The sequence below is a fragment of the Caloenas nicobarica genome, chromosome 1, assembly GCF_036013445.1.
Source record: "Caloenas nicobarica isolate bCalNic1 chromosome 1, bCalNic1.hap1, whole genome shotgun sequence".
Taxonomy (NCBI): Eukaryota; Metazoa; Chordata; class Aves; order Columbiformes; family Columbidae; genus Caloenas; species Caloenas nicobarica.
The window spans coordinates 196,218,563-196,236,321 of record NC_088245.1 but is presented as its reverse complement, the minus strand read 5'-3'; the positions used below and the strand labels follow the sequence as shown (position 1 = coordinate 196,236,321).

At 42.8% G+C, this 17,759-nt stretch overlaps 1 protein-coding gene across 4 annotated transcripts; it reads right to left on the bottom strand.

Annotated features, from left to right (window-relative positions):
- Window positions 1-31: 31 nt before the first annotated feature.
- On the bottom strand, window positions 32-13,765 carry EEF1AKMT1 (EEF1A lysine methyltransferase 1). 4 transcript variants are annotated; one of them, XM_065643169.1, is made up of 6 exons: window positions 13,730-13,758; window positions 9,532-9,883; window positions 6,628-6,781; window positions 5,650-5,732; window positions 4,720-5,000; window positions 32-3,338 (listed from the first exon to the last, which is right to left on the bottom strand). In XM_065643169.1, exons 3-6 carry the CDS (start codon window positions 6,775-6,777, stop codon window positions 3,211-3,213), a joined length of 642 nt encoding a protein of 213 aa, XP_065499241.1. In that variant the 5' UTR covers window positions 6,778-6,781; window positions 9,532-9,883; window positions 13,730-13,758; the 3' UTR covers window positions 32-3,210. The 4 variants fall into 4 exon arrangements, with proteins under 4 accessions (XP_065499241.1, XP_065499249.1, XP_065499223.1 ...); XM_065643177.1 differs by lacking the exon at window positions 13,730-13,758 and adding an exon at window positions 11,776-11,883; XM_065643151.1 differs by lacking the exon at window positions 9,532-9,883 and having other exon boundaries at window positions 13,730-13,765.
- Between the last annotated feature and the right edge of the window lie 3,994 nt (window positions 13,766-17,759).

Genomic DNA, 17,759 nt, shown 5'->3' with positions numbered 1-17,759 from the left:
GGTTTTTTCATAATCCTATTACAGAAAAAAAAAATTGCCATCACATAATATTTCTTAAAGTTACTGCAATGGCACAAAGTATGAATTCACTACAAATTTTTGTGACTCCCAGCTTTCTCAGAAACACAGCTCCTTCCTCAGAAATAAGTATGACAAAAATAGTTTCTCTCCTATCATTAATGAAGGTTGTGAATGCCACTGGTCAGGCTCTGCTTGGGCAGCTGCCTGTGCTCCCCGGGCTTTTAAGAGTGAAGCCAGTGGACAACAGGCTGCTCTGTTGAGTGCATCTACAAAAACTTACCCTCATTTTCATAACTGAGCATCTTCACAGTGCTCCTTTTCAAAGCTGTCTGACCTACATGCAAGAAGTAGCAGTTATTTTCTTGGTGAACTGGATTTCTTAGTACAACCAAATGGTGTACTTTAATTTTTTTTTTTAAGAAAGGTCTCTGAAGTTAGCAAAGTTTTCTTTTAATTCTGATATAGAGAGCCCGACTGCACACATTCAGCAAAACCAAGCAGATATCTGAAGGAATTTGTAGCAAAGAAGCAACATAGGTGAAGCTTGTATTTGAACAGCATGTTTTAGTTTAGGTGGGTGGCAAGGGGATGAATATCATCCCTTCTGGCAATCATACCCATCCCACTTGAAGCCTCCATGTAGTTAAAGTTTCAGGAGTTACTTCATTGTCTCCATATGCTTGGTGTGCAAGACATTAAGGTAACAAACATAAAGCAGTTTACAACTGTGAAGTATAGACTTTTGCCAATACCTATGCATTTAACATTCTAGTTTATTTTGAAACTGGCCATGTGAAAGCAATGGCGTAGCCTCCGGGAACACAGCCAAGCCCAGCTGTGTGTCACCTGGGGGCACCCATTTTCAGGGGGATTCTGGGTTTATTGGGCTCCGCAGCAGTGACGGCTTCTGGTTTGAAAAGCAAAACTGAACCAGCCGCGGGCTCACAGAGGCTGTTGGGAGAGCCCAGGCTCCGTCCTCCCCGTGAGCTCTTCCTCTGCGCTGTGCTTGTTCTGACAATACTTGTTACTGCTCTGGCAGAAACCAAGGTGTGCAAAAGGGAAAACTGGTACCACAAAACTCAGCAACATGATATGGGGGGAGACAGAGGAGATGGCAGCAGGTAACAAAATGTGAGGCAGGTAAAAAGCCTTAGGAAGTGAACACATCTCTTGGAAAGTGGGGAAGAGAGCAACAGTGGCTTGGACGGGTATTTCTGAACCAGCATTGTGTCCAGCTCAGGAAACACCATCTCTGAGCACTGAGAGAAGATTATAGTCCATCTGCACTATTCCAGCTCATGTGTTTACCAGATGGCAAGATGTGCATCCAAACAGCAGAAACGCACATAAACATGAGTATTATCTCTACCTCATTAAAAGCCTTGTCTCACAACCTTAATTAGGTTTATCCTCACCGCAAAATAAATTTAATATTTCATTTTGCAGATGCAGCATTTCTGTTAGCCTTTTACACAATCCCAATATATAAATATGGCATATAAATACAAGTACTTATGTTTTGTATAGTACTTCTAGCTGATAAAACTGATTAGTGCCTTGGAATTTATGAACCAGGTTTCACCCAAAAATACATTAGTAGTGTAGCCAAAGGTCAGTCAAAACCAGCTTTATAAATTCTCAGTAACAAAAATCTCTACTATCCAAAAGCAGAAGGTTTTCTAATGTATCATCTGTTTTGATTGAAATTGATTGAAATATAGTCCAAGCCTGGTATATAAAATTTAACATTTGTCTATTAGAAACAGTAGGAGTTTATCGATACATTATGTTATGCCTCAGTGGCCTTGTAAAATTCAATGATTTCTAAGACACTTCTGTTCTACTGCTCTGCTGCTGTTGGTGGAACAGGAGGTAAAGATAAAACTGGGCAATTGGAGAAAAGGACTGTTCTTGTAATCACAAAATGGACATACCTGTAAGTCAGCTTTAGCTTGATATTGAAATCTGTTAAAGATTTCTTAATCTTTACTTAATCAGATCCACTACGAATCAAGATTTAAGGGACTAACATGTATGGGTCATGTTACCACACAAGTATCTCATAATAAGAGTGACTCAAAGGGAGAACCCATGAACAGTCTGAAGCACTAATGCAAGGGCTGGCTGATGTGTTGCATTTTTATTCAGTAATTAGTTTGTATTTCAGGTGATTTGGCCTCACTAATGTATAGGATTTGAATGAAGGTAAAGCTCTCTCTAATGGGGAAACCCTTATTGTGCTTCTTTCAAGGAGACATCAGGTTTATACCACCTCTGGAGATTAGCTTAACTAGTAAACAGAAGAGCCTAGCTGTGTGGGGTTTTAAAAGCTCATGACTTATTGTTGCTCTAACAAATAAACATTGCAAAATAAATGCACCATATTTCTGCAAAGAGACATGTAACAACTTACATTACTTTTTCTCTAGTATAGCACAAATACATACACAAGTTTATATGGTGGTAAACAATGACAAAATAGATCTCATCTTTTACAAAAAGAAAGTCTGGGTTTGTGACAAGACTTTAGAGAAAAGGTGAAATAATAACAACAAGTTTTTAAAAACACCAGTCTGGCAACAACAGTGGGTCTTATCTTACTTGGCAACTGGTAGGTAGTTCTGATTCTAATTAAAAGCAACTGAGAGGCCTCCCCAGAAGGAGACCTATTTTCTGGTTACCTTTAATAAAAACAGCAGCCTGCTGAAGACACATGACATGTTCAGAACAAACATCTCTGAAAATTGAAAGGAGACCACTATTCATGCTCTTGACAACCATCCCATAGCTACCAAGTCATCACTTCTGATGCAATGACGATTCTGGTATCTGTGAAGCAAGCACCCATGTGTTGTTATAAGCCAACCAGCTAAAATCACTTCAGAGAGGTCACTGAAGAGTCCTTGAATGGTAAAAACTACCAGCTAGAATGAAACTCTAACAGAGAATTTCCATTATCCAGCACCTGCATTGTTTGGTCCCCATTTACCCAATAGGTAAGATACAAACCACAGTAATTGCAAATGATTACGCATTTAAAAGGGAGAGGCTATCACACCATGTTGATCAAAGCTAGCCCAGAAAAAGGTACTTGGAGCTGAGTATTTCAGCACTGAGAAACATGAAGTCACTGATAAAAAAACCCAGAAAACAGCTTCACTGAAAGAGTTGTAGATCTTCTTAGGAGAATCAGTCCAGTCCAGAAGCATAGTTCACGTAACATCGAAATTCATTGGCTAAATTTCGTGAGTGTTTTGGAATAAACTTGCATATCTTCACACCAAGATGCTTTGCTGCCTGTTCCTCCATTATTGCACCTGCAGCAAAAGTAATTAGTATTCAATGAGAAAAACAGTAACAGAATGTTTGGTCTTTTTTAGTAGTTTCTCCCAAATGCATGTACATGGAGCCTGCTTTTTTTAAGGAAGCAAGGCTTAAAGCAGCTATGCTGTCAGCCTTCTTTAACAACTGAATCTATTGGGAAATTAAAATAAATCTGAAAGAACTGAAGATGCCCCAAGAAAAAGAATGTCCAAGAAGTTTCATAAAAACAGGTAGAGGGTAAGATCAGTGCCCCTTTTAGAGAAAACAGACACTTGAACTCAATCTTCTTGCTATATGCCAAAGAAGTGACATGGTAGGGAGCCATGGGAAATGCAAACAAACTACATATACTCTTCCACTTAAATAAACCATAGTGCGATATTTACAGCTACACACTTGAGAAATCACTTCTTTGAGCAGTATTTCTCAAACTTTGTAAACTGAAGGACCACCTATCCATTTTAGGGAAAAAAACTCTGAGAACCATCCTTGTGAATGACTGCCATGTGTAATTAAACAAAGAAGTAGGCTTTCTCTGGCCATATATTAAGTTTACTTTGTGTGCATGCTTGGAGTCCCTCGAATGGTAGGTAAAGTGGGGTTTTGTCAACTGTTTCTTTGCAAAAGTTTCCTGGATGTCTTCAGATATCTTGTAATAAGATTACAGTTTAAGGAACACCATGACTAGGGCAGATACTCATCCCTGCTTAAACCAGCAAGTGCATCTTCATAAACAAAGACCTGCAAGTACAGTTAGTAATTTTCCAGTTTCACTGCTCTTATCACTGGTTTTTAATTCTTCCTGCTGCATTTCAGTGCCTAAGATTTCCTAACTTGAATCACAGTGGCAGAATTCCCTCATCCATTCATTCACACTATAATTTCTGTGTTTACCAGTAAGGACAGGCAATATGAAAAAGAGAAAAGAAAAACAAAAAAGTTAACTTTTCAAGAATTAGCTAAAATCATCCCGCTTTACTCAGCAAAATTCTTAAGAATATTCAATAAGACATTAACAATAAGTTGCACCTATGTCTGTCACATCCAGTTTCCAATGACTGCAATAATACAGAGTGGCCCTTTTACAGGAAAAAATGTTTCTGGAACTTTGCAGGATGATCTTCAATAATTTTGTAACATTCATAATGCCACATCAAAAGAGTTCTGACTTCAACTATTAAGAAACACATGCCTTCAGTTCAAAATAAAGGTTGAACTACACTATTCCAATAAAAAGCTTAGGATACATATTCCCCCTTGAATTAATGATAAATTAGTATTGCTGAGTTAGTATTTTTCTCACTTGAGTAGGTTTGTCTTTTGAGAGAGAGAAAAAGATGTTTAATGGTGAGCTGATATTTTTATTAACTATACCTGTGCAAAGCAGAATTTTTCCTTTTGTTAAGTACTTGATGGTCTCTGCAGTTTTTTGAAGACATTCCTCAGACAGATAGGGTGGATCTGCTATTACAATGTCAAAACTGTGTGGCAGGAGATTTTCAGGTAAATTCAAAGGGTGGTTGTAGTCATAGAAGATAAATTCTTCTCCATATACAGAAAACCTTCTGTCATACTCCAGTATACACACCGAAAAATCTTTACCATCCTGTTCTTTCAGTTTCTGGTACACACTCGGTGCACTAATACATGCTATCCTGAAAAAGAGATAATAACTTAGAATATTAACTTAAAAGGCAAACAACAACAACAACAATAAAACCTACAGCAGTACTCCGGGCTGCTTTAGGAAAACATTTTAAACATTAGTCCCAAAAATGTAAACTATTCTTCCTCCATTCTAACAAATAACTAGCTTAACAACAGAGTTTTAAATATTAAAACCATTACCTATTCAACCTCCATGCTGCATGAAGACCTTAAGCTTAACTACAAAGAAAATCTTGTGTCAGAACAGCAAGGAAATATACTTGAAAACTTAAAATTAAAAATTACTTCTTACAGAAATAGGAAGAAAACCAAGTTTTTCCATCTGTTCTACAGAAACCTTTTATGAAAACAGATAAAAGAATTACAAGTCTTTAATATGCTCTGGAGCTATTTGTGTTTCTCAAAAAATAAAAAGGTTCACAATAACCTTTTAGAAGATAGAGCATACAACATTCAATGAAATGCTAAATGGTAAGATCAGTATGGACTATTAAATAACAGCAAAGTGTTTCTGCAATATCTCAATGGAACAAAGTATAATGAGTAATGAATTAAACTGCATGCCCTGTCTACATAGTAGAAATGAAATATTTACAGAAAAGATGTTAAATCTACAACTTAATTATTAAAACCTACCTGCCACCTTTTCCAGCTGCCACAACTGCTTCCTTAGCCAGGCACGAGGCAGTGTCATCGCTGTACCAAAACTGGCTCAGTTGCTGGGAAAGATAACACACAATTATTATACAAACAATATCAAATCTTCTAACTGTGCTACATATAGTGAGGTGTGGTGAATCATACTTAAAGAAAACCAAATTCCATAGCAACTTCTCCGTTCACAAACTCTAAAGCTACAAAGCTGACTATTTTCTTGATGGTCATTTTACTTTTGCAACCCAGCACCACCGTGCAGCAGGCAGGTTACACTGTGTTTCCAAAGCATTTGCTGCAGTATCAAGAAAACCAAGTAATGCAAAATCACAGATGAAGTTACTTCAAACCCAATGTGCAGATGCAGAATATGTATTTGCTTTGAAATTGGGTTACTTTAGCAGAAGAGGAAAAAGGAACTTGAAAAGCGATGGTACAGAAGGAAATAAAGGGTAAAAATACTAAATCAGAAGAGATTAGAAAAAGTAAACAAAAAACCAGTCAAATAAAAAATCAGTCTGTCAGAAGGAAAAAAGCAGCAAAGCAGCCATCCATAAAACCAAAGAAATAAAACACAGAAAGAAATACGATGTGAAAGGAAAGATCAGTTGATCTTGTTGCACTGTGTTTGTCTCAAACTCAGGGAAGAATCTTTACTACTTTCACATGCCAGGCTGGAGTTCCAATTTCCAGAAGGGACAGATGCTTCTGTTGGCAGCTTAATTCCCTCTCCATGTAATTTCAGTTTGTACTCCCCACACACGTAGAACAGACAACTATACCCAGATTTAATATTAAAGCAAATATCCCTACAGTATTATTGTCTATGAATAGTTTGATGTTACTACTCTAGGAACATCTTGATTGTTCCCCTTTTTAATTTCATTTCATTATCCATCCACAAATGAAAGTCAGTAACAACTGACAACGCTTCATTCACTGAAGTTTATAGTTTCTTACCCAGTCTTCTTCTATTGAGCCAATGGAATATTGATTAAACCCTTGGGAGGTCTTCATGCCCTCTCTCTGCTGCTGTTCCAAATAGAACTCCTGGAGGGCAGCCAAGGCGTGGGATGAAAGCTGGGGAATGTCATCATCATCATCACCCATTTTTCTAGATGTCAACCAGAGGGGAAAAAAAATTAAATTAACCCTTTTCAATGGTGAACACTTCTAACAATGGCATACTCTGCTGAGGTAAAGCAACCTCCACCAACACTGCAGAATTAGTCTCTAGGAAAACCTCCTTCGAAGAGAAAACGTATTCCCTCTATTTAGGAGCTCTTAAACCAGTGAGAGGCAGATTGGAAATAACACGTCTCCAGAGAGAATTCAGGAACAGCAGCAACACTGATCGCTTTCTATGCAACAGAGATTTGGTTTGTATTCCAACAGGGAAGTTGTCAGTTGTTATGGTTCCTGATTTCCCGAATCCATACACCTTTTTTCTATCAGCTTGCAGAAAACAAAAGCAAAACACCATAATCAAACAAATAAAAACCCACCGCACACAAACAAACAAAACACACACACACACAAAACCAAAAACAACAAACAAACAAGCACACACCACTTCGGTGGATTTGGCAAATCCTATAGAAATTTTTCCATTCCCTCCTAGAAATAATGATAGCTACTGGTCATTCCTTCCCATGTTCAAAAGTCACACAATTGTGGCTCAGAATGAAGTGAACTAGTATTCTAGGATTAGCATCACCTGGCTTTAACTTCCACTCCATAAAAAGACTAAATGCCAGAAACCTACAAACAAAACCAGGCAAGAGGCTCAAGATGTTTTTCTAAGATAACACTACTTGACCAAAAATCTGTGTATTTTGTGCATAAGAGCATTAACATAACTCATATCAAAAAGACATGGTCTGTTATAATGGAAAAGTACAGCCGTTTTCAGAAAACTCTGGAAGTGGGTGATGCTGCAGAGCTCCCTGGAGCTGCTCACCCCAGCTGCATCTGCCCCAGGGGAAGCTGCAGCGTGTGTGTCCTTCCCAGAAAAGACAGTGCCACCTTCTGGGATGAGGGACAGAAACAGGAACCCAGCGTGTCACAAGTACTGGAGAAAACGGCAAAAAGTTTGTTCTCTCAAGAAACCCATTTTCTCTGTGTCTGATCTAAGCACTAGTACACGAGCAGTGACTTTAGCAGAACCTGGAAACGGGCACACGCTCACCTCTGTGCAGCAGTCCCCGCCAGAACCACGTGCCGTCTGAGCTGCGTGCTACTTCCAAAGTATAATTTCAGGTACAGCTGCTCACGGTTTTTCTTCTCCCCATTCCCTGCACTACAACTAAGGAATCCTTCAGAGCCTGAAGACCCACCTGTTCATCAGACTTACTGAATCCTGGCGTCAAGCTACCTAGTAAAAACCAAACAGCTAATTTTGTCCCTAGCTTTTTGTTGAATAAAACCTAAATGCTTTAAGGTTATTTATATTATTAAATTATGTATTTAAAGAATTTACTATGAGAACGACTGCAAGTCCACACAGATCATTCAGTTTCTAGCAACAATCCTCTAACAACATGCAATGCTACAATCCATTTTAGGCCCTATCCAAGAACTTTTTTCATTAGGACATATGTTAGCAGTTTAAAATCACTCCTCATCTCACAACTTTCTTTTTTATTAAGTGCATCATACATGTAGTAATCTGGTTTGCTATCATCCCCGAGGCAAGGATACATCTATGTTTTGACACAAATAAACTGAAACAGATGCAAACTTGCAGTTCTTCCTTCAAAAGTTGAAATTTTGATTCTGTGTTCAGTGAGCCCATATAGGCATTTGCAAGGACTAAATCCATACCCATGAAATGAAACCCTCACAGATAAAATTGCTGATTAAGCAATTACCCATTGTTTCAGTAAATAAAAATACAACCATAGACATATTTCCTATAAATATTATTTTAGTTTATTTTTTTAGAGTCTTCCTTTTGGTTTGTAAATCGAAGCTTTAGGAACCAAGCAGCAATTAACTGTCAGGTTGCAAGGGGGAGTAACGCCGAACATATGGTAGAAATATTATGTACATCTATTAAGAGCACCTTCAAAATGCAAGATATTTTTCTGAACACACATCTATTGTCTACATATACTGACCTAGGTCAATACCAAGAAGGCATTTTCATGCTCAACGCATCAGAAAACTATTAAAGTGAGTTTATGTGAACAAGACTTTTAAATTCCTTTGGCTTCAAGGGAGCAGAATGTTCTACCGTTTGAAAGCCCCTCTGTACCCCTTCCAGAAAGCTGACCGCTCTCAAGTCCAGAAGCAACCCTGAAAGTTTTTGGCCAGGGTGGGAGGAAACAAAGGAACCTGTGGTGCCTTGAAACTCTTACTAACTCCCAGGGCCCTGAGGCACCAGCTGGCCCACCCGTGCTTGGCCCATGCCTGAGGTCCCCCAGGAGCTGCCACTTCTCTGTCCCCATGCAGACTCTCCACGAGAGCCACCTGAGGGGACGGGGCTGCATTTTAGGAATGCTATGGGATTCAGAGTGCTCAGAACACATACAGTGCTGATGCAGCCATATCGCCTACAGTAGTTCCTTGTACTAACAGGAATACAAGGTTTCAAACTAGCAACACAGCAAGTCTTTACTATTAAGTCTTAGCTGAAGTGTTGCACTTGCACCTAATTAAAAAGCAAAACAATAAAGACCTCAGATCTCCAAAAACAGCTCAGGGACACTTAAACAGAGTTTGGAAAAACAGGACTCGTGGTGAAGTCCATGTTCATCTAAAGGAAAGCAGGAAAAAAAGGGGTGAGGTCCCACAGATACAGTGGAACATGAACCGGCAGGGTTGCTTTCATAGGGTAAAACGGCAAATTTGGACGCTACTGACCTCTAAAGTGCCAAATCTCTCCACAGAACAGGCAAAGCAAGGTGACTCCAACTACCTCATATGGCCTACAGCCCACACAGTGCAGCAGGCAGGATGAAGAGGGTGGAGGTGCCTGCAGAATCCTTAGTCCTCTTCCCTGTGCACAGCTCAGTTGCTTTATAGAATCACAGAATGTCCTGAATTGGAAGGAACCCACAAGGATCATCAAGTCCAACTCCTGTCCCTGCATATGACAACTCCACAGTTCACACCATGTGTCTGAGAGTGTCATCCAGTCTCTTCTTGAATGGTCAGGCTTAATCATTAGCTGATGAACTGTTCAGGTAAATGTCATCACCGCACAGTGAAAGCTCTGTAGTCCAAAGAAAACAAAAAATAAAAGAGATAATATCAAGTGAAAATAGTAGCACAAGAGACTCTGGAGCCTTGTCTACACAAGAATACCGGTTTATAAGTAGTTTCCACCTGTCATGTATGAACATATAGCTGAGTCCTAAAATGGAGAACAAACAAGTTAGAAGGAACATTATGGAAAAAATAACTCAAAAATTCCTACAGTCTTTCTGCACACCGGTACATTTGGTCTATCCTTAATTATGAAGTTATGATAATCTGGAAACCAGTACTCTTAGAGATAGGGTGCAGCTTCTATGCCAAAATGCAACTGTGTGCCCCTATCCAGAGAAGTCTTGAAACCTGCAGTCATCAGGTCAGCTGAGGCAAGTGCCCGTGTGCCCCTGCACCATTGCTCACCCCGTAAAGACAGAACACCTAGTTTGCTTCAGAGGTCAGATCCTTCTAGATCCACAGCACTACTCGGGAGGAAACTCCTCTCCTGTGGTTGAAGGCAGGCAGGAGGTGGGACCCATATTTACAAAGCCACCTCTAAAATACTCTCATTGTAAAGCACGCAACAGCTTCTCCAGAGCTTTTACCAGTACTTTGCAGCAGAGGTGACTGGCTACCATGTCTCTGCCAACCTAACTCACCTCTGTAAGTCAGGCTTCCCAATGCCCACAGCACTTAGAAACACCATCTGCAAGTGTACAAGCAGGAGGACACATTGCTGCTCTGCCAGTTTCCAACACGTTCTTTTATGGTACCCTAAAGACGTCATCTCATTGTATTAATAACAAGATGTCCCTTAGCTGAAGGGGGAAAGGGAAGATGACTGAAAGGCCACAGAACAGGAACACAACGGGTCAGCCACCCTGTTCATTGCTGCGAGAGGGGGAGGAACAGGATGATGTTAACTCCCTAGATCTTTTACCAAGAATACAAAAAGCGCATGTGAAATTTCAGAAAATATTTTATCCTAGCATAACTTGGATCTAAAGACAGACAGCATGAAATGGAGTTAAATATAGTTGTCTGCATCTTTCCCAGTGAGTATTTGAGACAAACAGCTGATCACGTATGGTGTTTGCAACACATATCAAGAAAAGCTGGACAATGTTGTGCCACAATAATGAAAATCACCTGGAAGGGGCTGCAACCACCTGACTGGAGGTGAACAAATCTCAATCAGAGGGACTGAAAAGTTATGAAAAGGCTGGACACATGCCCTACTACCTTAAAACCAGGAGGTACGGCGCTCTGCTCAAGCTCCTGCTCCTTAATGTGCACAGGGATCCAAATCCCCCATCCCCAGACAGCCATCAGCGGGCTGGCCAAACTAACACCCACACACAGGTGCTGAGGGGGTCTGTCCCAACCACAGTAAAAGTCCAAGCAGAAAAAGGATCTCTCCTACTAGAAACAATTTTTCAGGTCTTTACATGCCGCAAAGAGTTGATTGTCAATGATTTGACAAGACACTGGGAGTATCGCCAAATGCACTTTCCCAGGATGACTGACAAGACAAAGCATATAAAATGCATGAGTCTAAAATAACTTAGGCAAAAAAAAACCTCCTGCTAGCTTGTGTGGCCTAGCCAGAAGAAACAGAGAAATGCTAGGCCATACCTACATCTGTTTCTTAGAGTCTTCTAATACAAATCAAAACTTCTCAAACATCTGAGAGGTCATCCTCGAGCCCAGGCAGCCAGCTTGTTCCCCTGTACTCAACTGCAAAAACTCAGAAGTTCAAGTTTTTGGGGCCCAGGTGCCACAAAACAGGATGGCCACGCTGGGGGACATCAGAAAGGCAGAACTGACAAATCTGTACACGCACATGAAGCTGTTCTCTTTTGTGGAGCAGAGGAAGGGGGACCGGGCAGGGTTTGTGGGCGAGAAGCAGCTCACCTGCCATGGATCTGGGAATGGCTCCGTTTCAGGATTAAGCCTGGAGGACTTTTTGTTAACAGCCATGGCAAATGGTTCAAGAGGAAGCTGTACTAGTTTAAACCAAGGGTTGACAGTGGTCATTCTTCTATCTTGAAGGTGGCCAAAAGCAGCTGTCTCAGAAGGAGTGAGATAAAGCAAGTATATGTGATACCTGCCCACTCTATACTCTTCCCAACTTTAACCTTTTTCCACTAAGGGAGTTATTTCTGCAGCTAAAGTGATTTATTCTGTGAATGCAGTTCTCTTAGACACTTGTCCAGTATCACTTAAATTCACATGAAGTTTTTTAATCTATAACGTCAGCTACTAAGAAATTTTACAAATAAGTACTTCTTGCTGTGAACTTGGCTACTAACCTCACGTGATGCAAATACTTCATGTATCAAGAAGAGAAGGAAACTTGTTCTTCCCACACATCATTTCACAGACCCCTGTATGTCACCCCTCGTCCCTCACTCCCCAAGGTGGCTTTTTTCCAGGCTGAAGGGTCTTTATCCACTCCACTGACTGGCTGACAAAAGTCACTCCATGCATTTGTTCATCCTTGTTACATGCTCCTAATATACTCTTTTTTGAGATGAGGAGACTAGAACTGTACACAATACCTAAGACAGGAGTGATCACACATTTATACTGATTTATGCTGTCATTTTATGTGGATTTTTTGTTACAGCCTATTTATTTTCCTAGAAAATTCAACATTTGATGTGTTTTTCTGGCTACCACCAAACACCGATAGGACGTTTTTGGAGAATCATATATCATAGTCCCAAAGTCTGATGAGAACATGATTAAATAGAATTTACAGAGAATTTCAAAAGGATCTGCCAAAGAGCTCTAAGATACTAGCACATAAAGAACAAACCTAAACAGGAGTTCTGGTCCCATCATCTCAACAAAAAGCAGAGAAAATACTGAAACTTGAAAAGGTTCAAGAAGGGTAGTGAGACATCCAAAGACAAGAATAATAGCTTTTGCAGGGGAACGAGCAGGAGGAAGAAGTAACTGCAAAGGGGTATGACAGAGCCTGTAATCAGGAGTGGCATGGACAGCCCAGACAAAGATCAGCTGCTGTTTTCCAAGGCAACAACTAGAAGGCAACAAGTGTGCGCTGCAAGAAACTGGTTTGAAAAAACCCAGAAGGAGCTGCTTCTTGCTGAGCTACAGAATCCCCATCAGTGACGAAACCCGATAGAGCTTCGAAGTGACACAAAAATGTTTATGGGAGAAAAACTCTCAGTGGATTACTAAACACGTAGAAACTGCTTTGGATTACAAAAAATAAGCTATAGAGACCAGGTGGCTACTTGAAGGAGAAAGGTGTTATCTTTCGAACCGAATTACCGTATTTTTCAGTAAGTACGTAGAGGGGAGTAGGCTGGGCTCAGAACCGCCTTACCCTCCTGCATGCGAACAGCAGGACACCGACAGTTTCTGAGCACGAAGGCCCTTTTTCCGTGTTCCCTCGTGTTCAACCGCTCCGGGCGCGCACCGCGCACAGCCCGCCTGCCCGGGCCCGGCGCGGCCTGCGCACCGCGCTCCGCAGCCGAGACCCCGGGCCGCCCCGCAGCCGAGACCCCGGGCCGCCCCGCAGCGGGGGGAGCGGGAAGCACCGGCCGGCGGGAGGCTCCGCGCCGCCCCAGCGCTGCGGGATGACCCTCCCGCCCCCGCCTCAGCAGCCCCTTCCGAGCCGGCACCGCCGCGACCGCCCGCGCCTGCCCCAAGGCCCGGGGCGCTAAAGGCCGCTCCGCTGGGACAAGGGGTCCCCGGCCCGCAAACGCCCCTCCGCCGCGGGGTCCCCGGCCGGTGCAGAGCAGGCCGCAGGCCCCCGCCCTCACGGGAGGAAAGGCGGGCGGACGGACGGACACGCAGCATTCACCCCCTAGCGAACCCGCCTTCTCGCTCCACTCACCGGCCGCCAGATCCCTCCGCGCACGCGGACCTCCCCCACCCCGCCCCGCCCCGCCCCGCCCCGCCCCTGCGCCGCGCGCAGCGGTGCCAGCCAAGGGGCGCGCGCCCCCTGCCGGGGACTTCGGACGCGGCGGTGGCCCCAGCGGCTGCTCTCCCATTGGCTGGAACGGCCGCCGGCGGGGCGGTCGCCCCAGCGGCTGCTCTCCCATTGGCTGGAACGGCCGCGGGCGGGGCGGGACCAGGCGCCGCTCCTCCCTCCTCGCTCGCTGAGGGGCGGCCGCGCTGAGCGGTGCCCGTACCCGTGTGCTGGGCTGCGGAACGGGCGCCCCGCCGCGGTGCCCTCGCCCTGCCCCTCGCGGCCCTGCCGGCCATTCACAGCCGCTGGCGGGTGTCCGCCTGCACCGGCGTCTCGTCCGAGCAGGCCTGGAGGCGCCTGGCCCGGGGCGCTGCCGCCTGAGGGGGCTGGCGGGGCGCGGGTCGGCCCGCGGGGAGCTGCCGCTCCGCTGCGCCCTCCAGCACCGCGCGGGTCGGGCGGCTTGACAGCGATCTGCAGAGAGCTTTCCAGCTTCGCTGGGAGCTTTGTAAAAACACGGGCCTGTGCAGGGAGGCACCGCCGGAGCTGCCTCAGCGCGGCCGCGGGCGCCTCGGGACGGTGCCGGGCGGGGTCAGGCCGGGGAACGCGCGTCTGAAGCAGCGGTTTCCACAGGTACATTAATGATGGACAGGAAACACCTCAAGTTAGGCATCCATCAGTAGCCTGTCAACGTGATAGTTAGACTTACAAATCACAGATACATCTCGTGTTAGCTAGCAAGTGTTCAAAAGCCCCAAGCTTTTACCTTCAACAGCAGCCTGGCTCTCCTGTCCAGTCTCTGTTTGCATTGAACATTATCGAGTTTGAACAAGCTCCTTTTCTTGCATAGAGACGGAAGTCAAGCCGCTTCTTAGAGTTTCAAAAGATAAGAAATTGTCAGTACATTTCTTGTTTCAATTAATTCACCACATTTTTCCCTTTAGGCAAACAAACTCCCTGTTCCTCACGTTGAGCAGGCACAATGCACTAATCTGCTACTTCTTGTCATCTCGTATTACCCCAAAACAAAAACTTAAGAGCTGCCTTGCAGCTGTGTGAGGACATTACATTGTCTTTCATTTGTTCAGTGACTTTCTTCTAAACCAACTCACAGAAGGTGGCCTATGAGATCATTTGTAATCAACACAACAGCAGACTCCTCAGTCTCCAGCACTAGATGTTCCTATCAGCAATTAGTATAAGACTGCTGCTCTACCTACAACCTGTTGAGAATCTTTATCTGCTGCAAGACCTCGTTGTGGCTGAATGGAAAGTCCCAGGCTCAGCACCTGGGCAGAACAGAATTATTTCCTTGTGTTACTGTAAAATCAGCAAATTTAGAAGACAGAAACACTAAATTCTGATAAAATAGTGTTGCAGCACAGCTTATGTAGGCAGCAGAAACCAAAACTTTTTTGCCCAGAGCAGGCTATGGGGATAGGCTGCTTTTTCCTTCAGATGCGCGTACTCCTCACCTGACTCTCCCATTTAGAAAGGAAGCTTTGCAGGACAGCAGAGAACTGTGGGCCTTTCCCTTAGGTTTTAAATGAATTCCCAGTAGCCTGGATCTGGCATTCAGTGCCATTACCTCCTCTGGCTTCTTTGCAAGGTCTTGTCAATAAAGGTCTTCATCCCAGCACAGAAGACTGTCCTACATGGAGTGCACCCATAACCATTCATGCTAGCACCACTGCTGCAATTCAAAACAAAGCAAAAACCCCTTTTCCTTGCATTGCTGCAAAGTGACAGTTATCCGACACCTGCATATTAGTGAGTACAGTAGGAAATCTGGTTTAGATTCTACAAAGAAGTGGTACTTAATTAATTTTCTTATTTCATACACATTTGTAAAGCATTTTATGTGAAAAGTGTTCCGCACAGGGCTGGTAATGAAAGGATAGAAGAGACTGGGCAGATAAATACTCTCAGTCCAGATTTCCCAGAGCAACAGTCCCCCCGTGAAGAGCGATTCCTCCTCACCAGGAGGGTTGCACAGAACATCTAAGGACACATGGCTGTGCGGAGGCTTGCGGGGGTGGGCAGGGTGACATTATCTAGGTTTTGACATCAGATCCTACTTGGCAGCAAACACATAGCTCAAGACTTCGCTTGAATATGCATTACAGGATGGTTCTAGAAGGAAAGCTCAGGAGGAGCTGGAGTGACCCTGTAGGAAGGAAAACAGGTTACATCTTGCAATACAACTTATTTGGGATGCAAGGACAAATTAACCACAAATATGGGAACACCTTTAAAGTGTACCCTGCAAGAAATGTCTTAATAATTAGGTTTTTTGGTTTGTTTTTAGAAAGGTGCTTCTCGTTAAGCTATCTCCCCTGTCCTTTCACCAACAGACCCATGTCACACAGCAGCGACACCAACATCTCCAAGACTTGAACCCGATGATATAGACCACTGCTACTTTACTAACACATTTGCTAGTACTCTGTGCTGGACCAGATCAGGAACAGGACACGAAACTGAGTTTTTAAAAACACAGTTCTATCCTGGTAAGTAGTAGCATCTTGTTACTCATGAGGCTTTTGTGTTTTGAGTTTTTATTATTTTATAGTCTATCGTAATGAAAAGCCTATTTGAGTCCTCTTGCTGTAGCACAAACCATCGCCATATGAAAAAGTATAATCTTAACTAATATGAAAATAGATTGTTAAATCCCAATTGTAGAATCTCTGCTGTTGCCACTAAGTGTAAAAAATTTCTTAACAGCTTTCTTTCCCCCCAAAATCTTAACATTGTTAGGGTTGGCAAACCAACTGCATGTTTCATTTGGAAAGCAGCCAAGCACATGATGCTTTACAACCATACAAGGATCACTTCTAGTTAAAGTCAACATAATCCTACTTCTAAAGACGGAAAGCAATAGAAGTGGAAATACTCTACTTGCAGAGCAACCTGCAACATCTCATCCTTCTAAGAGAGGCTTTACTGCACTTTTTCTTTCAATACTGAGCTGTTCTCCTACAGATGCAGGTTAAATGTGTGTTAGAGCCCCGTGGTCGAGGTGCACCACAGCTTCTCGAGACCTTGGGTCACGCAGTAGGACAGAGCATCAGCCTTTTACAAGCTTGCAGTCACTCTGCAGTCCAGTACAGTAGGAAGTTTTCAACCTCAAACAACTTATAGACTCCCAACTCTCTGTTGGAGATGCAAATCTTCTTAGAAACATTACAGTGATACATGATCACAGCAACTTCTTTGTATTTAGCCAGGCTTTGTGGATCCCTTGGGAGTGATTCAGGGACCACAACGAGGGCTACAGACTTTAAATTGAAAAACGCTCTTCTTAAGTGACTATTAGTCAATACCGTCTAGTGGTATTGATGTTTTAAAAGTTTTTTATTTTAGAAGTAATTAAAAAACGGAAACAACAATAAAACAGAACCAAAAAAACCAACCCTAAACCAGAATTACCAGTATCTATACCTTCATACATTTTAATATCCCCATTGATTTTACTATGCCATATTGCCCCTGTTCTCTCAAAAAATGCCCAGAGATCCATGCTAACATGCAAACTTCATGGAGTTTTCTGGCCAGAGCCTTCTCATAGTTTTTTTGCTTTTCCCCCCCAAAGACGTAATCACTCTGCCATCACATGAAGCAGGAAGGAAAATATATAAAATATATTTAGCAAAACCAGTAAAATTAAAGTGGAACAGAAAATGCAGTCAAGTAGCAAGCATTATGTACAGCAGCAGATTTTACAGTTTTTCCTACACACACCTCTACACTTATTTCACACACTCTTTTTAAGGAGGAAGAAAATAGAAATAAGCTAGTGAAAGAAAGCAAACAGGTTTGTTTGTTTGTTTTTGTTTTTTTGTTTTTTTCCTGAACAGTAAATGGGGTTTATCGTTGTTTTTTACTTTTGGAACTCCAATTCAGACTATATATACCGCTAAGAAAAATAAGAGATGAACACCATTTTCTCAGTCCC

Excerpts from the sequence above, each read along its gene's own strand:
- EEF1AKMT1 (XM_065643151.1), bottom strand. The coding sequence starts at position 6,777 with ATGGGTGATGATGATGATGACATTCCCCAGCTTTCATCCCACGCCTTG. Across the intron at positions 5,001-5,649 it reads GCAGCTGGAAAAGGTGGCAG|GATAGCATGTATTAGTGCAC; the intron begins GTAGGTTTTAAT and ends TCTCTTTTTCAG. Across the intron at positions 3,339-4,719 it reads AAAAATTCTGCTTTGCACAG|GTGCAATAATGGAGGAACAG; the intron begins GTATAGTTAATA and ends CTTTTGCTGCAG.